Source organism: Nilaparvata lugens, chromosome 1, assembly GCF_014356525.2.
Source record: "Nilaparvata lugens isolate BPH chromosome 1, ASM1435652v1, whole genome shotgun sequence".
In the NCBI taxonomy this organism is placed as follows: Eukaryota; Metazoa; Arthropoda; class Insecta; order Hemiptera; family Delphacidae; genus Nilaparvata; species Nilaparvata lugens.
Window position 1 is genome coordinate 86,836,457 of NC_052504.1, and position 22,723 is coordinate 86,859,179.

At 29.3% G+C, this 22,723-nt stretch overlaps 1 protein-coding gene and 1 long non-coding RNA gene across 6 annotated transcripts in view; one reads left to right on the top strand and one right to left on the bottom strand.

Moving 5' to 3' along the window:
- The window catches only part of LOC111054386 (AP-1 complex subunit sigma-2), a 36,877-nt gene that overhangs the window by 9,750 nt on the left and 4,404 nt on the right, over positions 1–22,723 (top strand). The window contains exon 5 of one of the 5 annotated variants that reach the window (XM_039419483.1): positions 13,289–14,576. The exons of 1 other annotated variant lie outside the window; for it this stretch is intronic. In XM_039419483.1, coding sequence (XP_039275417.1) covers positions 13,289–13,333 — 45 coding nt within the window. In that variant the 3' untranslated portion in view covers positions 13,334–14,576. Of the gene's footprint in view, positions 1–2,182; positions 4,033–13,288; positions 16,020–18,919; positions 19,100–22,723 lie in introns of those variants that run through there. 3 more of the 5 variants (XM_022341409.2, XM_022341407.2, XM_022341410.2) reach the window with 3 other exon arrangements.
- On the bottom strand, positions 8,478–15,300 carry LOC120349422. Its single transcript, XR_005570341.1, has 3 exons — positions 15,161–15,300; positions 11,535–12,271; positions 8,478–11,059 (listed from the first exon to the last, which is right to left on the bottom strand). It is a non-coding gene; the product is annotated as an uncharacterized LOC120349422 (long non-coding RNA).

The following is a 22,723-nucleotide window of genomic DNA, read 5'->3' on the forward strand; positions in this document are numbered from 1 at the left end:
CTAATAAGAATAACAATAATCCATTTTAGAATATTTTGAATATTTCTCTACAAAAATGGTTGAAGTCGAGTGTTACTTTTCATTTCTATTTATATTTGTCCTCCAATAGCCTACTTGAATAACAAATCTTATTGAATAATATATATCATGTATCATGTCCTAGTATCGACTGATAAATTTTCATTGATTTCTATATTTGTCTTCCAATACTTATGTTGTAAACAATCTTGAATATTTTTATAATGTTGTTCCCTGAATTGTTTAGCTACTTGACAAGAGCTCCCGTATTAGTGTAACATAAATCGTCCCTATAATTCTCAAATTCCTTAGGCCGGTTTCCGAGCACGAGATTTAGCTAAGTTCTAGACTTTAAACAACTGGAGTCAGAAAATTAGCTTTCCAAAACGGGGCGTAGTCGCAGTTTTTATTTTCTCGTTTCCATAATTGGAAACTTTTTTCCGTGACCAAATTAAACATTTCTAAATAATTCAAAATAGCTGAAATTTTACACTATTTTCTCTTTATTTTATTTTGTGTTTAATTTTCTAGTCTTTTGAAATTTCATTCAAACGTGACTTTGACAATGACTACGACTACGCCCCGTTTCGGAAAGCTTATTTTCTGACTCCAGCTGTTTAAAGTCTAGAACTTAGCCAAATCCCGAGCTCGAAAACCGGCCCTTACAGTCTTCATTTAATCTCCTTCCTGCTATATCTTTGATTTCTGGTTCGAATCATGATTTAAATTCGGCATCTATCATTACCTTATTAATTTTAGTAGAAATTGTGGGACGCTCGTATGATAATCAAGCATTATGTGAAATTCACCTTTATCTAGTAAAGTTTCAATGGATTTAATGCTCGTGTAAATTCAGAAGAGTCAAAGACTAAATTATGAAAACAGATTCACAAGACTAAATGCTAAATTTTCGTTGAGGGCAAATAATATCTTAATTTGTTGGTTTGAAACCTAAAATGTATTCATTCATATTATCTGATAATAATGAAGAAAAGAAGGTAGCAAAGGGTATAACAAAAAGTGCTCAGGTTTACAAGATTAGTGTTGGGATAAATGCAAATTATCAAGAATGAATCAAGTTAAGACTCTGAAAATCTACCAGGTTACAAATTTGTCAAGTCAGACTCAACGAGAACTAAAATGAATATTTATAACTTATCTCTGTTTATACATGAAGTTTAGATAAACCCTTCTGAAACAAAATTCATCCTTCTTTTCCAATTAATAGAGGAGTAGCTTCGAATCGATTTATTCCTTTCCTTATCTAACATTTGCGGGATCCCCATTAGATTTGATTTACGTATGTTCAAATTTATTGTTAAGACACTTCCAATTCCTTTCTATCCTTGTCTTCCAAATAGAGGAGTAGCTTCGAATTGATTTATTCCTCTCCTTATCTAACATTTGCGGGATCCCCCATTAGATTTTATTTATGTTTCAATTCATTGTAAGACACTTACAAATCCCTCTTCTGTGAAATACTGATTTCCCATGTCACTTATGCTTGAAGATGTTCACTCATGGCTCGGGGGTTGCACATAGTAAATAACGTTTTTCATTTCAATTTTGGCATAAAATGCCATTTCATTACAGTTTCTAAATCACTTTCTTACCCTTAACACTGCATGATCGATGTAAAATATTCCAAATCTATTGTATAAATTTGAAAAGGGATCATTTTTAATCCTCTTGATAATAATCTTTTTAATAAGTTATCAATAAAACACTGAAATCAGTTTTTATTTGACTATTTACAAAGAATAGCGTTTTCATCATTACACTAGATAAACATTCCAGTATTATTCAACTCAGTATTTATCTGATGATGCATTTGCATATTTAGTTCTAAAAATATACATTTTTTTAATCTATAATTTACATTAATTTTACAGCCCAAATTTAGTATTATTTTTATTCTTATACTCGATTATCTCTTTTCTTCTTTCAAAGTTCTCATAGTTAATAATTACAATTTTCAGTTGAACAGTAATTCTATTTCATCTCTCCTTGATTGATCAGAGTAATTTCTTAACATGAGCTCGTTCCACTTTATACTGTTACTATTACTGTACTATTATACTGTTTTTCGCAATGATTGAAATTGAAACATGATGTTGACAATTACAAAATCACTTTTCAAATTTGTATTTATCTCCTGTTTCAGGAATTGCATGAACATAGAACTTTAGATTAGTCAATCACTTGCAAATTAGAAGATGTTTTTTGCACGACACTATTTTTGCGCATGTTTTTGAAATAACAACTTGGATCACTATCTGTTCAACTAACATAATTTTTATAGCACATTTTAATAAGTTTTCTACTGTATAACTTATCCAAATTTAGTATGATTATTTTGTTGATATAGGATTGGATAGTGAAGGTTTGTGGTACCAGAAATATAATATAGAAATGCTTGTTAGTATTGATTCAGGTTAACCAGTGATATTCAAGATTTGTGTTGTTCAAGATAAGACCTAAAGTTATCAGATAGCTTTTACTGTGTAAATCAAATTTACAGATTTGTAAAGCTTAGAAACATTCTCCACTTGTTTCATGTTAATAATAGTTTATTTTGATCTATTTCAATGGATGTCAGACTATGTTTTATTTGATGCATTATTGTTCCAAATTCAAGTCAAGTCCTATTTCGATGAAAAAATCGAATGTGGAATTTCTATCAATAACAGCTTTACAATATTCTTGTTCTCTTCGTCTTTAAAAAATAAATCATATATACTTTTTTGTATTCTGATTAACTCACAGTATCCGATCACAGTTGTACTGTATTCTTATTCCAGTACCAATATTCAGCCATGTTTTTGTCTAAAAACCTTTTGAAATATGATGTTTTTATCCCAATTTAATTTATTAAATCCAATGATATAGGAGTGTCGTATTCCATTTCAAGTATCAAATCCAATGAAATATTAGTTTTGGATTCGAACTCAAGTATTAAATCAATTATAATAATTATTTGTAAGCTTTCTTGTAGGATATGTAATTTCTTGCCAACAATATCGCGATTTATTATTGTATTCACAAAACTGTATATTGTGTGAGGAAGACGAAATGGGGATATATTTGTAGTATTCATTGATATAATTATCTACTTAAATTAGTTTTTCTTTTATTGTATATTGGTTATTTAGTATCGGTTCAATACACCAATTATTAATATAGTTTGCACCTATAGTATGAGAATTTGGGGTGATGGGTAGAATAAAATAGTTTCTTCTATTAAAAAAGGATTTATATTTTTTCTCTATTAGATTGGGCATTCATGACTATTATTAATGCTTCTCCCCTCCAATTTCTTTATCATTAATTTTATTATAATTATCATTATTCCCTTCTTCTTTCATTTATATTAGATGATTAGTATTCTCTTCTCCCTCAGGTCATTACAGTATTTATTCAATAAATTTTCCCTTATAAATCCGGTTTGTATTGCTAATGATAAATAGTACACATATTATAGAAATTGGTTGATTCTTAGGAAAATTACTGTTCATTAACTCTTAAGGACGAGGTATTACATGAAAAATGTAAAGAAAGAAAGAAATGTAGAGAAAAAAGGAGATACATTTTAAATGGCTCATTAGTCATATCAAGCAATGTTGAATTGATTTTATGTTTTGAATGTCTTTGAAATTGTCGATAAGTTGGATTTTATATCTCTGGATCGCTAGTTGTTTGATAAACTTGTACTTGTCAGATTAGTTGGTAATGCAACTTTGTATCTTGAATTTGTTATGAATGTCGTTTTCACAAAAAAACGTTATAATCAAATAGTGATGTATTTTTTAACTTACAATACAGAAATTGTAAATTTACTATTTATTACTATACACAAATATTATTTAAAAAATTAGATAAATGATGTATTAGCACATTAATATTTTTCACTTCACACGTCTGTTATCATCATTAAACTCTAAATACTTGTCTACACAAAACTTTAATCAACTCAATGTCTCAAATTTTAATAAAATGGTCATAAATAATATTGTCTATTGGAATTATTTGTTATTGTGTAAGGTTAATTTTATAAAGGTTCTTAATCATTTAATCGATTATTATGATTTTACTTCCTACTCTGTTTGGATTTTTATATTCCATTGTAACAACGCATTATTTCTGCAATTAAAATAGTTAGCTGTCATATAAAAATGTTGGAAGTCTTGAATATTCCTACCATTAGAATGAATACTTTTACAAATTCCAAATATAAAACCTGCTAACATTAATGACCTATCTGCTACTTTTTATAGACAGAAATGTGATCATAATCACATCCAATTCGATTAATTTTCTCGCACTTGAATTAAGTGTACCGTAACAACTTACTTTCAATTTTTATTAATTTGTCTCTCTTCTTGAATTTTTCTTTAGAAACTCTATCAGGGCATTCTGATAGGTGAAAATTGAAGTTTAGTTTGTGTTTGAAAGGCTGTAATCTTTTCAAGATTTTGAAATATATTTTTTATTGAAAAAGATCTGCAGAATTCACCAATTGTGGTTTGAAAATATGATTTATGTGTAGGGTAAATGCTCATCAAACAAATATATTTATGCTTGTTGAACTTACCACGTTCTGAGTTCAGAAATATTTTTCAATTTTCAATATTACTCAATTATTTGTAGGGAAGAAAATTATTGATCTCAATAACTATGATAATTTCATTGATGTCATTAGTATTTTATGTAAATGCTAGAAATTAGAATTCAATTTTCTGTTTCTCAGAGAAATTAGAATTCAATTCTGCAGTATCTTACTTCAAAATATTTTTCTATACAATAAATACTACTGTACTTGTATTCTACCTAAAATTGAAAAATTATTTTGGTGTTCAATGAAATTGTATGTTACATAGAAGGATTGAAGAATAGACTGTATGTTCTGTAATAGAAGGATTTATCAAAATCGTTTTAATTATTTTTTATATCATTCATCATATAACAAATATTAACTGGGCTCTTTGTTGTTTAGCCATTATGATGCAACTGTAAGTAATTTGTATTTATAATAATATAGCAGTATTTATTCATCAACTCCAATCACATTGATTCCAAAGTATTATTTTCGTGTGGAAACCTCCTCAAATTCAAAACAATTAAAAAGGTGTTACAGTTCGTTCACGATAATACTTATCGTTCACAATAATCACTCGTAAATAAAAGTAGATCCCAATTCTTTTCCATTTCTTATAATAATTGGCCCAGCACATTTATTTTTTTTCCAATTGATATTTTATGGAATCCTGTTTCTGTTTTGTTTTGTAATACTTAGCGGCTTCTTATGATGAATCCATTGCTCGAAAAAATATTTGTCAAAATTGTCATTCCACCTCCAATAACCTAGGATGTTAATAATTACATTCATGACTCAAACTGACAATTAACACTTGAAAACCCTCCAGTTCTGTTATTGCCAAATACTTTTATAAAATTCGTTTAATTTATTCATGAATAATAAATGTGAGAATTGTTATTATTCCATGGTTTCCAAACTTGGAATATAATATAAACATCCGAACTAGCTAACTAGTTTTTATTAAATAAGATTCTAAGATTCACATAATATAATATAGTTTACCTGATTATCAATCTATACAGCACAATAGTATGTAATCTCCAAACCATTTTCGTACAATTCCTGCGTACATATTAATCCAAAATTAATTTTATTACGGTAGATAACTTCTTTCATTCCGTATTTTCAAAAATAAATTTCAGCTAGATCACTAAAAATTGAACGATAGTGAATTTATTGAGAAGAAAATATTTAGTGTGAAACTTATTCATATATTTGTCCTACTCAGCTTGTTCTAGATTCCTAGAGTTTTCAATTTGAAATGAAATTCTTTGATAACTGTAGAATAGAGAGAATATTGTTGTCTCAACAGATTCCTCAACAGTAATTATTGTGCACAACCCGTAATACAGCTAATATAGAATTTCACTGTTAGCAGTTGTAATGTAAAATACACAATTTATCAGTATACAAGTGAAGCTTTTGTGGTTTTTAGAGAATATTTTCTTCAAAACAAGAAGTCAAATGATTGATTCTGTGACTTGGAATGGGCCATACAGTATCAATATTCACTATTTGATAATTTTCATTTTTTTTGTTCTGTAGTAAAATGGTTTGTCTTCTTCTGTGGTACGGTTCTTAACTAAAATTAACTAGTGTCAATTTATTCATCTTATAATATGAAAAATTTAGGAGTGGTCAAATGAAAATCATCAACCGAGGCTCTATGAAAAATGTAGATGATTTAAAGGGTGTAATATTTTCATGTGTTCATTTTTGAATTAAATGTTATTGATACTTTTAGTTGGAACCTGTCATTCTAATACAGAGTGATTCAAAATGGATGACTCAATTTGAAACAATTATATTTATTTTTAAAAACATACATCATCATAAACTTGAAGCTTCTGTGAGTAATTTGATGTGAAATTGTTTGTGTGCAGTGTTTTCAAAAATAAATATAATCTTTTTGAGACAATCATTTTGAATCACTCTGTATAATTCAAGGTAATGCTAATACAGTTTGTAAATTGCGATCCTGATTTCTCTGGATCTTTCTACAATCTACTTAATATTATTTATAAAGAACTTTTAGTTTCTAGTCAGTTTTGGTAACTTTCTATATCTTATTAGATTATTCAGTCTACAAGAGATACGATAAAATGATAGATTTTGTTTGAGAATAATCGTTACATACAAGTAACAAATCTAGGTACTTTGTAAGTCTTCGACTCTGTAGCTAACTTTTGCGTAATGGAATCTACCGCTTCTTATGGTCTATGATCCATTCCCAGTGAGGACCTACTATCTATAAAAAACAACGACGTCAAACTTACGAGAACGTGAGTCATCGGCTAAAATCTTCCAAGAGGTTTACATTAAGATTATTCGAGGTAGTTGTATCAACTTAGCGTCTCAACTTAACTTAGATGACATGTGTTACTTTTTGGTTGAATCCACTGGTTGTAAATCCTCTTTTATGATGAAAGTAAACATATTTAAGCAAGAAGGAAAACTAGTTATTTAATTCCATGAAATTTAAAAATGAAATTTGATCATTCTTTTCAATCTTTCCTTTATTTGTAAGTAAATCAATTGCATTATTTGTACTACTACTATATCTTAAATTCTTGTGATATCTTGTTTGGCAAAACGTTATTTGTAAATGATTAATAGGCTAAAAATTCTTCTTTATAGTAACTTACAATCAATGGTTAGCTTACGTTTTTTCAAGATTTAATACGTTCACGTAATGGTAATATTCATGGTAATTTTCGAAATATTCAAAAACGAATTCAGGAAACTGTTAATCTGATTCTCCATGTGGATTTTTTTCCACTTTTCAGAAACAATTCAATGAGCTCCTCATTTTATTGTAGGTGTTATCACGGGGTGTGTACACACAGAGAGCGTTCAGCGATCCTAGGAGGTTATAGAAGAAATATATCAATACTTTAATTATTTTAGAAATAACTAGTAACTTTTTAATTTTTTTACATAAACACTACTAGTTTCTGCACTCATGCCATTTTCAAGAGCATTTTTTTTCATTTGTCCTGATTTTGAAAAAGGGAAACTTGAAAAGGGGCATGAGTGCTAAAACTAGTTATGTTTATGTAAAACAGTTTAAAAAGAGTACTATTTATTCCTATAATTAAACAATTCAAGTAGCCCTATGAAATACTTTACTAGACATCAATACATTTATATCTAGCCTCTTAAGACCGCTAAAACTCGGAACGTCTGACTGCTTTCAGTGTGCACATTCATTAAAATAATTTATGTATTGATTGACGTCACAGGTAATAATAATAGAACAACATTGAGAATTTATTTTTAATATTGTGTAGGCCTACTTACTACATCTTTGGAGCATAATTTTAACACTGTTATTATTTAGCATTTAACAATGTTCGTTTCCGTTCACCCAAACTATCCTTGCAGATGAAATAGTTATTTGTGCAACTAGTGCGCAAAGTGACAGTTTGCTGCACCGAAAGAAACGTTTACGCCCGAGCCGTAGGCGAGGGCGGAATGGTTTGTTGAGTGCAGCAGAGGAACTTTGCGCACGTATTTCACATTAAGTTTTTCCTACAGTTACCATTGAATATGAAAAGTGGGTAATTATGGGTAAAATTGCCTGAAATGCATCAAATGTTTTTCTGTGTAATTTTATTATTGATAAAAACATTAATCCTAAAATCCTAAAGTCCTCGTTGTCCTTGGTTATAATATATCTACTTAATAATTTGCTCGTTGTGCTTCGTTGCACCTCTGCTCACTATAGCAGCCCAGTCACTGTTACCAACTTCATTTTCATTTTACTGCACTGTTGCTCCATATAACCTACTAAGTATTTTGCGTTGCCATGTTGCAAATCTGGAGTGCAGAAAAATTTTTCCCGCACTAGAGCGGAAAAGTGATTCTTTGCGTTCTGTAATCAGTGCAGCAATGGCCACTTTTCAACGTAACTGTAGGAAAAGGTACTTTTTGTACATTTTAATTGATACAGTTTGTCTCATAGAATAAGTTCAATTAATCTGTTAATGAATTTAATAAGTTTATACAATTTTATTATTAATCTATTTTAGTATATTATCAACCTTATTGTATTTACCAAGATCAATTCACTTGTTCTATTTATTCAAATTAACACATATAATATAGAAACATAAATTGTAATCTACAATGTATTATATTACAATGTTTTATGTATAATACATTAACTGGTTGCATATAGCAACCATGTATTTCAAACATTAGCATATAGCTGGTTGTTCACATGATCTCTTCTTATTCCATTTATTTGATATTCATTAGTATTGAACTATGACCGTAAGAACGCATTTCAATACAATTACTAGCAAAGTGAGCTAACCACTTTATATTTTTAAATGAACGGTCTTTGTTCAAAAATAAATAAATAATCAGCATCTATTCATTTGTCAAGTTTATGAAGTTGTAGTGAATACTCAGCACCCGTGCCTCACCTTAGCTACCGTACTTCTAGTTCGATAGCTGCTGTCAATGAGAAAAAAAATCGAATCTGGAAGCGAATTTGTGAAATAGTAGATACTTACCCATGTCTTCATTCCAATTTCTGGCTTTTGTTCATGGAAGATGTATCAATTCTTTCTCAATAGCTTCATATAAAAATATTAAAAATACAAAACAAGTAATGAATCTAATGAAAATTTTAACCAATAATGAAAGGAAAGCGTTGGGTTTGGAGGAAGGATATAAAATAAAAGTAATATATGAGGTGTCATCGGTGAGTCAGCCACTAGAGAGATTTGTGGTGCAAAGTAGCATGTTTTAAAAATATATAAAAAAAACATCTATTATAACTTCAGACGTAAACTACAATCTTGAATTTCTTCTGGTGAAGTGTTTTACATTATTGGAGTGGGATATTGAATTCTAATTAAAGTATAATCTTCAACAACTATTCTACACTTTATAAAACTTCACTTTCTATCAATATAATACCTGAAATTGGTTTTGAAATTTTATATCTGTTTCAAATTTGAATATAATTTCAAATACATATATCAATTGAATACTTTTGTACCAAACTTTCATAACATTCTTTGAAGAATTCAATAATTTTACGTTTGTTATAAACTTATATATATTTTTTCAATTTTAATATCCATCAATGTTAATGTTTACGTTTGTTTCAAACTTATTGAGCTTTCTTCAATTTGAATCACACTGCAAAACTGGGGACCGTTGTGGAATGAACATGATTTTGCATGTGCATGGTACATGGTGACCACATTTCATGTAATAGGTTTGATATAGTAAACATGTTCTATTTTAATATGAGATACAGTTTTTGTCATTGAAAAACATTTAACTCATGTAAGGAGTATGAATTTTCCTAAAGCACCTCCTGTCTTTGAAAATCACTATAAAACGCCCAAGTCAAATACGTATCATTCGTCTTTATAGAAAATGCATATTCCAATTGCTCCAAATTCTAAACAAAATTTGGAATTTTCTATGTATCTCTGTCAATTAAATACCATTGAATTGTCCAATAGGACAATGACAAAAGGAGAATGATAAATTTTCAATTATACAGTATAACTAACCTTCCGCTTTGCCTATGACCAGGATCCTGGATTGGCAGTGTCACAAAACCTCTATAATTCACATTAATCGTATTTAATCCAATATTAATTCAATTACTATCAAGTATTTTCTCCATTTCCAATAATTTTGTAATCATAAGCAATAACATTCAAAAATCAATGATATTTCAATTATTTTCCAATACATCTGTGCATGTTTCCGTTAATTTTGTTGTCATTTCTTAGCCATTCTGTTTAAGAATGTGTGTTGGATGTCATTGAAGAGTTGAAGTGCATGTATCGGTTTTGATGTCGAAAAATACATGTGCTGTATGCTGAAAAGTACATTTTGTCTGTTTCGTGTCTAGTTAGTTATACATAGGTTTTAGATAATATTTTTTCTGTCGATTATCAGTAGATTTTGAAAATTCTTTACTGTGTGCAACAGTATATATTCTTTTGAATCAGTCAGGGTTATTAATTTTAATTCTATGAAGAATTACAAAATTCGAGATTAGATTTCAAAAGTAGATTTTGAAAATTCTTTACTGTGTGCAACAGTATTTATTCTTTTGAATCAGTCAGGGTTATTAATTTTAATTCTATGAAGAATTACAAAATTCGAGATTAGATTTCAAAAGTAGATTTTGGAAAATCTTTACTGTGTACAACAGTATAAATATTCTTTAGAAATCGGTTAGGGTTATTAATTTTTCCCTGAGAAAGATTACAAAATCATCAAAGTTTCAAGTGATTATCCCGTTTGAGAATTGAATAACTTCCTTGATAATCTCAAAATAAACTTAGTAATCAGTTCGTGGGTTTGAATCCCTCCTTGGGCATGGATTTTAGATCGTTCCATCATAACACCTATCATCATTACCCATTCATATTTTATGCTGATTCCCATGGCCAATCTGAAACATTTCTTGAGAAAAATGATGAAAATTAACTCAATTCTACCGGTACAGACTAATAAATTCCATTCCTTAATATTACCATAAATTACAAGATTTATAGTCATTTAAAATGAAATTGATAAATATCACATTGATTAAGAGAGTATAATATTGAATAGGTGAATTTAATATACTAAAGTCCACGAATGCTTAAGAAAATTTGTCTTCTGTATTTTTCTTCAAAGATATTTTATTGCGTACTAATTACCAATATAATAATGCTATTGCTGTAAATTAATTACTATTCTTGCTTCATTCTATCATAGACTAATAAAATAGCCATTTCTCAATGTTAAAATGACCCTTGTTTTATCTTTGCTTCACTATTTGTGTCTATTGTAAAAACCGTTTCCTCACTTGGTTATCTTACCAGGATTTCAATTTCTCTTACTTTGGCATGCTTTGTGCCAAAGCGTTGGCTTGTGTAGGCTACTAACAACTTACCTTTCATACCTTCATCATTGATGATTTCAAGCTTCCTCTGTAAAAACGTTTAATACATATATTAATCAATTATTGAACATAGAAGGATTGAAGAATCTTACTGTAATCCTCAACTGCCAATTTTGAAGGTAGCTTCAGATTCATTGTCAGCCTACCTCTTTAAAAAAAACATTTCTCCTTCTTTAATCCTGAAACTAGTCAAACGAGTCAAAACAACAATAATAATTATTCATTACAAACGATCTGTTTATTATTATGCTAATTAAAATTATTCATTGAAAATAGAAAATTCATAAATAAAAATTTGAAATTATTGATCATTAAAAATATAATTCTCATCACAAACGATCTGTTTATTATTATTATTATTATTAAAATTATTGAGAATCAGCAAAAGTTTGAAAAAATCATTATCAAGCATGTCTCACTTGGTTTTTTTGTTGTATCATTTTAATGGACTTTACCTTCTTTCATGCTGATTGAGCATCCCATCATTCAACCCACTAAATTATTCGTTCTTCTCCTCTTCTGATTACTCTTCTTGGACAAAATTGAAAGCATCCTTAAATACAGTATTGAAAATGATTTAATCTATTAAATCATTTATAGCTACATAACGTAGAATATACTTATTGTATTATAATTTCCACGGTGTTCATCTCACTATCTCATAACCATTTTTGGTAGTGGGTGATTTTCCATGGATAGTCTTCCAAAGCATTCCAAGGCTTGTTAAACTGCAGAAAATAAAATTATAGCTTTATGAGCCATTGAAATAAATAAATTAAATTAAATGAAACGATAATAGAAGAAATAACTCAATTAAAACAAACCATATTATCCCTATTTTCCTTCAGGAAAGTTTTGGTAATAATTTTCCGACCTTCATTAATTGAATTTTCAATCACATCTGGCATCTTTAGGGTTGTGTGGCAGAGAGGACACAGAGTCCTAACTCCGCCCTTGATAAAGGAAATTCTTTAATTCAATTCAATCCTTTGCCAACTTACCAAAATTGATATCATAATGTTGCCAATCGAATTAAAAAATTTGTATTCGAATATATTATATTTATATTTTCCACATAACTTAGTATTTTACTTCTCACAAAAAAGAAATGTACGGTACTCATTTAAGACCTGTGTAGTAGTCTTCTCTAGTCATCCTAAAAAATTGGTTTTCATACGTGAACATTTCAGAACAGGTTTTGAAAATATCAATTTTCTCCTTCTCACAAAAAAGGGATATACTCATTCAAGACCTGTATAGTAGTCATCTTTAGTCATCCTAAAAAAATTGATTTTCATAGGTGAACAATTTTTTATTTATTTATTTACAATGCAAATAACACTAATGTAATAACATTGAAAGATAAAATAATAAGGTGGTCCTTGTGCTATTTTTCTTCCAAATTTATAGGTGAGGTTAGAAATTCACGTGTACAATTTTTATAAAATTTTGGTCCAAAATAAACATTAAAACTATAAATTTTGAATTTAGATGGCTTAAATTGATAAATTAATTAGAAATATTCCACTCAATTACCACTATTAACGAATAATATTGAGTTATTTAAGAAATTTGGAACTATTCAAGAAACACAAACTAGTAAACACTGATATTGAAAATATCAGTTTCCTCTATTATCTTGCATTCAGCAAAATATTTTTCCAAATTTTATTGATTTTCTATTGTGCTAGTCTATGAAGAAATTGTCCTAGAGTCTAGAGAGATCGTCTATATGTTGATTCTAGGAGGAGGCTGTTGAAGGCGCTCTGAGAGAGATAGGCCTGCTTTAGAAAGAGAGATTGCTATTGGCTGAGAGACACTTCATCACTGATCAATCGACATTCTATAAGTTAATCTTGCCAATAACGTGTGGTTTGTAAAATTATACATAAATTTCAAACTTGTTTGATAGGTATTACTTCAAAAATGCACACGCATAAAACATGCATTAATAATATTATTGCTTGAAAGAAGAGCGTGTATTGAATTATGCATTGTTGAAGGTTATATAATTTATCAATTGTGAGTTTCCAGCGATAAGAAAATACTTGAAGATAATTATTGTGTTTTCAAGCTTCTAAATTGATGGAAATGCGTTGATATGTGTTTCATAGTAGTGATCCATTACTATCATGAATAAATCATCAAATTGAAAATATCCCTGTCTAATCTATTTGTAGAACTATTAGAACAGTTATTTATACAGAATGTTAGACAGTTGTAAGAACAGAAATATATTTATATTCGAACTATTTTTTGTTGAATAGCCGTTCTTATTGCTGGAATTCTAAATTCTTGATCATAACATCTCATTTTTAAATGTTCTTCAAATATTGTTAAGTATGAAGTTAGTCGATTAATCTAGATTACCCTAGAAACAAAACTTAGATTAATGACAACAGTATTTAAAAGATCAATGTGTGATAGCTAATTTAGAACTCAGTGTATGCTCACAGACATTAATATCAAACACCAACTCTTTTTTGTGACCTGCAAAAAATTAGAGATGATAATTATTATAAGGCTATCACTGTATGACATCTAACATGACTAGAGCAGATTGACAAATTATTGTTTTCAATTTTGTAACTACAAAATTCAATTATACAATACTACACACGCACTTGATGAATTACAATTTTATTTTTTTACAATTTTTATTTGTTACTTGAGGAATTATCAATAATCTTGGTGTTATAATTGAGTCTTAATTAATTATATTTGTATATTTTGGGTGCTAGACTCATGAGCAATAATTGGTAGAAGCCTACCTGATAAATCTCGATTACTTTGCAAGTAAATAATATAATTCCAGTAGTAGTGTACTCTTAGTGATATCTCTTGCTATTATATACAAAGTGGAAATTCATGACCGTCAATCGGTGTCTGTGAATGTGGAAATTTTAAAATATCAACTTATTAATTCTCTTGGAAGTCTGTAAATAATGTTTAAATTATCCAACCCGTATTTTCAATTTTTCTATCTACGTGTATCAATGTCAAAGTTTTTAATTAAGCAAATTAAAAAAAAAAGTTAATACTAGAACTCTTAAGCTATGAAGTATTTTTTTCATTAAATTTTTGTTACAAAGTTTATGATATTTTGATAATTCAGTAGTGAAACACATAAAACTAAATTTGTGTGATACGAAGGTAATTGAGCGTTCTGCTAAAATTAAAGGAGATCGATGAAAGTATGTTAACTTCAGTAATTGTATTTTGAATCGTCTTGAATCAAGTATTACTTCGTGCAATATCAACATTAATGTATTATTTATTATTATTTCATTAATCATGCATAATTCCCATACATGAGCTGGAACGTTGCTGAAATATTTGATTTGCACAAAGTATTTTATTACTTACAGTCTATTGACACATTGAAGTTCATGTAATTTGTATTATAATTTTAATTGTTCATTTATAGTTTCGAAATAGCTTAAACATGATTAATTTGCACTGTAAATTGTATTATTAATGAGTAACAAATTTAAGTTGGATGTTAAAATTGTTGAATTCTTGAGGAATACTGTAGGAATCACCTTAATTTATGATCTAACTTTGTGATGAAAACCTGTGAACACTCTGAAGAAAGTACATTTCCTGGGTTTACTTACCAAAAACTCTTCTAATAACTTCGTAATAGATTCTGAAAAATCTTGTGTAGCAAAATCTTGTTTTTAAAATTATTCTGCAGGACGGAAGATACGGTACTGGATTCCATTGCTTATCAAATATTAGTACTTACTTTTTCAACAGTTTGTCAATAAAGCCTGTAATTCCTGAAATACAAACAAATTAATCAAATTTAAACATGTATAAAAACAATAAACACTATTATTCCAACTGAGAAATACCTTGAAGGATTTTATATTGAAATGTTTTCCATTGATTTCTGACTAGTTTTTTCCAAACATGTAATGTAAATTTTGTAAATCAGTTTTAAAGCATGAAAATTAGATTTAGCATTGGAAATGAAACACTTTTTTGTTATCGACATGTAAATCGGAGAGTATCGCGAAGTTGTTGAAATGAATGTGAATTAAGATCTGATAACTAGTTTTATTGTTTAAATTATTAATAATGTTATGATCAATTGAAAAGTGACAAGAATTTGATGAAGTAGATGTTAATCAAGATCTGATAACCAATCATTTTTATTAATTTTTAGTAAAAATTTACATTAATCTAATGTTTATAGATTAATAATTATATACTACTAGACTACTGTACTCAAATATGCTTTGAATGTTGAAAAGAACTCGAAATAATTTTCAAGGTTCACTTTGCATTTTTGCTCAAAAGTTGTTTATTTGTTATAACGTTTTATTTTACAAACATGGCTGCACTCAATATTTATTGGTTTATTGTAATTTTGTATTTTCATAAAATATTGGAATCTCGTAGAATGGTGATGTATTGTTGAATGTAATCTATTGTCCTCAATAAAGAATATATTATTTATTTTTCAGAAAATTGGTTTATGTCTATAATATTTTAAAGATTATAATCCTAGATCCACTGTGAACGATGAATGATAAATATTCTATCTTATCAGTCCTAAAAACTTTGCTGAATTATTTTTGGCCAATATCAAAGATATGCATGGAGTGTTATTGGTCTTCATTTTTTCACGATTATTTCGAAAAATATTCAAGTCAAATAATATTTCTTCCAGAGAAACGTGAATGACCGATACATGTATATTATTTAGATAACAGTATTCCATATATCTTTCATCATGAAAAGTTTTTAATTCAATGTTGACCATTTAGTCCTATTGGACTATTTCAAACCTTTAGATTTTTGTCTCGTCTAGATTATGTTTCCAAGTTATTTTATTGTTTAATAGATAGAGCCCACCCTTCTTAGTAATCATAATCAAGGTTTTATTTTTAAACATGTCATTGTATCTTTTTGTGAGCTGAGATTTTATGTTTTAGAAAATAGGTATACCTACCATATGCATTCATGAATGTTCTAAACTTTAGATACTCAGCGCTTCTCATAGGCTACTAAAAATTGCATTTTAGTTGATGTAGTATACACATTATGCATGTTTCTTAGCATGTAGACTAAAGCCATTTTATTTGTGTTGAAAATTATTGAATGTTGGTGATGGTTTTTGAATGTAATTTAATCAGAAGTGTAATATTAATACCTTATTATGTAATACACCAATACAATGATATCTGTTACATTTTTACGCAATGGAACATAGCATAGTAATGATACATTTGCTTCTCTCATTGGTCTTGCTTGAACACAATTTTTTTCTAATAAAATTAAATCTTATTCAGTGTTTTTTCTGCAATCACGTTTCATATAGCTGTATTATGATTTGGCGCTTCATATCATAATATAATGTAAACAGTTAAGAAAAATATGAATTAATATTCAGGAGAACATTCAACTGAATTTTACACTTTCAACACAAGCTTGAAAACCCCCCTTGATAACACAAGCTGCTGTGTTATCCAACAATACTGTGCCTGTATTAACTGAAAAGTTTTCATTTCTGATAATAAGATTATCGATGGATGAAAAGTTGATGAAAACTTCAAGTTATTTTTATAATAGCCTTCTTTCAGATTCTATTTAGTATACAGTGCAGTTTTTTATTATTATTATTATTATCATAAACATCTCAAGTTGTTTCTGATAAGTAGCTATATGTTCTGTATAAACTGAAAGTTTTTCCTATAAAATTTGATGCCAAGTTTTCTCTTGATAAAATTTGATATATTTGTCAAGTTAATGAACATATTACATTTAAAACTCACTTCTTTTCAAGTAATACAATATTTATTTGATAGAATTTTCAATATACCATTCCAACTAACCTTATCAATTTTTAATCAAATTTAATGTATTCGCCAAGTTATTAAGGCATAAAAAAATTCAAAAATAGCTTTATAACAAATTTTTCATTTTATGCAAAACAATTTTTCAATATAATTCCTACTAACCTTTCAATCTGTCTGTATTATCCAGCTATGAACTGAAGACTGAAGAAATAACCCCGGTTTGAACTGAAGAGTGTACCTGCGGTGAATTGTGTTTGGTAGAAAGTATGCTGCAGCATCCTTGAGTCAGAGCTCTCACTGAATAACAATGAATCCAACCGCTTAATATTTGCATACGTTTTCTCACGACGGTCTTGCATCGGCCGTCTCAAGTGGAGACAACATCTACGATAACTGAGAAGCTCATTAACGGGCGAAGCTCTTGAAACTACTTTTTATCGCTCGTAAAAAATTATCTCTTGTTTATTCTGTATACGTAACACAGTGAAACCAGTTCACTTGATTGTTGTAATCCATCTCGTCTCTATTTCCGTTAGTCACTGAGCAATAAAACAAATTTCAATTACTAGGAGATAATAAAAAGTGAAACTGAAACCGCTGTACATTCTGTTGCTTTCTTTTTGAATCACCAAGCAGGTTTCTGTGTTTGATCCACCTGTAAATAACTAACTTGATCAGTTTTAAATGACCAAATATAGGTGTAATGGCTGAAGAATGATTTCTTCAAAAGTAGGCCTATTAGTAAATCGTGATAAAATTCTAGAGCCAATTACAAAATTATTATCAGCTAGGATGAATTTCTGTTAGATACATTCTCACAACTCTGTCCTAGTTTTTGCTACATCTCAACTTTTTTACTGATCCATACAATAATATTTCATGATGAAGTATTTCAATTGGGCTACTTGAATTGTTAATTAATAAAGAAATAATTTTATAGCACCCTTATTTCCAAACTTTTTTTAGTATAGCAAAAAATAGCATAAGTGGAAAAAATTTGAAAAAAGCTTGAAAGCCGAAACTAGTTGTGTTTTATATAAGGAAGCAATCTATTTTACAAACTTTTTATATGAAACACAAGTAGTTTCGGCATTCAAGACATTTTCAAGTTTTCTTCCAAAATGAAAATATGCTATTTTTAATGTACTAAAAAAGTTTGGAAAAAGGGTACTATAAAATTACTTTTTTATGAATTAATATATTTCCATATTCATTTTTCAATATAAAGCTTCCTCACTGTGCTCAATGTTCTGTATTATAATTCGCCTCTATTTGAATTATCATGAATTATGAATAGGCTACAAATTCAGAATACTTATTATTCTTCATTGTAAAAAAGAATAAGATAATAAAGAAAGAATACAGATGGAAATAAATTGGAAGTTGCATTTGTTTAAATGCTAATAAAATGGGATTTTCGTTTAATAAATTCAGAATAATTTTTCTTGAGCATGTGTGCATGTTTTCCAAATGCTATTCTAGTTTGGCTATTCATTAGAACTTCTCCATTGATCACACTAATTTCATATACTAATTGAGCATGTTGTTTATATTTTTCACTGCATGCAGATGGGACCCAGTGCAAGTTGGGACTTGTGAACTTGTGATGACATACTTTCTGCACTTTTTCACCCATCATCCACTTCTACGACAGTGTGGACTTTTATCTATTCCTCCATCTTTTCAACTAGTCTAGTCATGACTCTTGCTGAATTGTGTTTTGTATAAACTTCTTATTTTCCAACACAATAATCGTGTTTCACTTTCTTAACCTTTCCCCTCCCGGCTCCTAATAATACTCGCATAGAACTTTTAAAAACTTGGAATTTTCCAATCTTTCATTTCTACTAGATCTACTAGTGTTTGTAAAGTGTTTATACAGTTAATCTTATATTTCTGAAAATGTTTAAAATCAAGCGTGAACAGAATTTGAATAGAATATGCAAAAATGTTGAATTGTTCGATAAAAAAACTGGATTCTACCTTGTTAAACAGTTACAACTTTAACAATGATTGAAATTTTCAAAATAGCTTGTCAATTCAGCACAAACGCAGTAATGTCTTAGTGACTCAGTCTCGGAATGCATCATATAAGTCCTCCCAGTAAAGCATGTGTATAGTCCAAGAATTTTTCTAAAAATGTGAAGTGTGTACTCCACTACGATTCGCATGACGGTGACGGGATAGAGAGTATTTTCAAGGCGTGGTTAAATTGTTGAAATCGTCACCGTCATGCGACTCGCAGTAATGTGCACAAGACTTCAACATTTCAAATAGTTTTTTTATCATGATTGTAATTTAGTTTGTTACAATGCTAAAACTTCAAAATCACATTAGAAAAACTATTCATTTATACCACATTACTAGACATTTCTGTTCAACACATAAAATTATTGGATAGGGTGAAATAAAAGCGATATTGACACAGTTCAACATAATTTATTTGAGCCAGATAAAATGAATAGATAAATAAAATAAAATGAGCCAGATAGATCAAATATATTATGTGGAACGGAACTGACAATATCGCTTTTATTCCAATCTAATATGGAGAAATTCCACAATACCTCTGTTCATAATGTAAATATTATTGGGTAAGCTTGTTTACTATTATTAATGAATGCGCTTTCAACTTTCTAATAAATCATCTTTACGTTTTTCTTCCAATTGATAAACATATATATTTGCAATCACTTTTGAACAACTAAATTACGATATAGCAGTCAAGTATTTATAAATAAAAGCTTTCAGCTTCTACTCATATTTGTGGAGTGCTTTCGGACACTAGGCCCTTCCTCAACACACTAGGCCCTGTGTGTTGAGGAAGGACCTAGTGTCCGAAAGCGCTCCACAAATGTGAGTAGAAGCTAATATCTTTTATTTATAAATACCTGACTGCTATGTCGTAATTTAGTTGTTCAAAAGTAATTATTAACAAGCAGTTCGTAATGGAAACAAACATTGATTAATATATTTGTACTTACTCATAGATAGGTTAGTAGTCCACTATCTCTCCAACTCACTTATAGCCTACCATCTTGTCCTTTTTTTGTACAGACTATTTGCATTTTACCGAATCAAACCTATATAGGCTGGATAATGGATAGTATATTTAACTCACTTATAGCCTACCATCTTGTCCTCTTTTTGTACAGACTATTTGCATGTAACTGAATCAAACTGATAATAAGCCTACGTACTCTGGATGATGGCAATTCGACTCACTTCACCACGGTTCAATTGCTTTGTACCGTACTGTCACATCCCGCCTATTTTATAAATGTTTCCTCTTCTTTGTTGGATGCTCGATTGACTTGACAATTTGAGCCCCTATGACCCTTCTCTCCACCTCCCCCCCAATTCCGACTGAAAGGGCAACTAGAGATAATGTATTAGCCGTTCTTGTTGCACCTGCGTATTGAATTAATCAAGGTCTGAAACAGCTCAACCTTCTAGGACACTATGTTATTCGTCTACTATTCCAAGAAAATTGAGTCAAGTCCTGATTGAGTAATATTTTTTCATGAATTTATACAATGGCAAATCATACAATTATTATTGCTAAATCTTAAATCACTGGACGGAAATCTGTCAATCAAGTATTATAGGAGAACAGTCTAAGCTCAACTATAAGAAACTGCTACTAATATTTAATTGAGTGTAAGTAATTGCTTGTATTAAATTATAATGTTGATAGTCTATATTGAATTTAATATTCTGCTGAAGTCAAGGGACCAGTATGTTGATCAACAGTTCTAATAATATTCTGCCTGTCATTTTCTACATCAAGATTCAACTTATATCTTAAATCAGTCTTGATGTGAGCAGAACATCATGGTAAACATTTTAAACACCGCTAAAGTGATCAGTTTGTCTTCATTCTAGATTCTAGAATATTAAAAAAACTTAGTGCCGGTAGCACAAAATCGAGAGAGATTCCACATGAACCAATCAGAGAAGCCTTCTTTTTGAAAAAGCCTTCTCTGATTGGTTCTCGTGAAATCAATCAAGATTAAAATTCAACTGGCTCTTGTGCAAACGGGCCTTATAATTATAATAGTAGAGAAAGAGAGAGTCTTGAAAAGGTTTGTAACTATAGAGAAACATACTTATATTATTCCCTTTTCAATTCTAGAAAAATTGTTGAAACACTGCATCTGAACACTGAATACTCTTCACCAACAAATTTCGATTTGGCTACATAGTCAAGTTTAATAGAAACATATAAATTTTATCTTGGTTACTCTTGAGATCTTTGGAAACAGTTACAATTACAATAATTTAAAGCAAATACAATATTTTAGATGAGAGAAAATGATGAACTAGTCATAATTGAAATAATTTGTCATCACACAAGAATGAATAATTATAATGTCATGAATAATACAATCAACTGCTTGTTAATAAAGATGTTTTATAGATTACTGATTGCCGGCTGCACAAAATCCGCCATAATTTTTAATCATGAATTATTTCACAAGAACTTTTCCATTTCAAAAAAGCCTTCACTGATTGGTTCCCGTAAAATTAATTACAATTGAAATTTAACCGGCTTTTGTGCAACCAGGCCTGAATCTATAAAGTCTCATTTCAATACTTAATATGTTTTTGAATGCATTTTTTCTTCAGTTTAATATTAAAACAATTTTTTATTCTAATAGCATAATAATGTTCACTACTTACATACGCCTCCTAAACTAATATGCAAAGCTTACAAACGTTTTTCGCAAATCGCATGTCTTGACTGATTGCTTCAGGTTCTTTGTAACTAACTAATCACTGTCTGGCTTATCTTGTAAGTTCCCCTCCGAGTAGTCTACTGAAATTAGCCTCGTCAATTTAACGTAATCAGTCAAAATACATGCGACCTTGTCAGAGAAGTATGTCACAATGAGATAATTAGCCGAACGTTAGTCTTGTCATTTATTGAAACGTGTTGTATGGCTCTGTTTCCCTGTTCAGTGTTCACTATATCGCGGTATACAATATCACAGTCGGAAAAGACGCTGTCAAGCTTCGATAAGAACTGCCGGTACAGTCGTGGGTTCGAATCCCGTCAAGCGGTTGTTTGAAACATGGTTGCGTACCATTACTCATTAACCATGCACAAGTGAAGAGACATGAGTGAAGACATTAAGCCAAAGAAAAATAGTCTTGATATAATATATCACTATAGATGAATTCTATAAACCAAATAATTAGTGTAGTTATTCATCTTGCTTCAAGATAAATTTATCTAGAATTTGCTTTAATCAATGGGTTGATTAACCATGCACAAGTGAAGAGATATAAGTGGAGACATTAAGAAAAATAAATAAAGTCTTGATATAATATATCACTATAGATGAATTATTTTATAAACCAAATAATTAG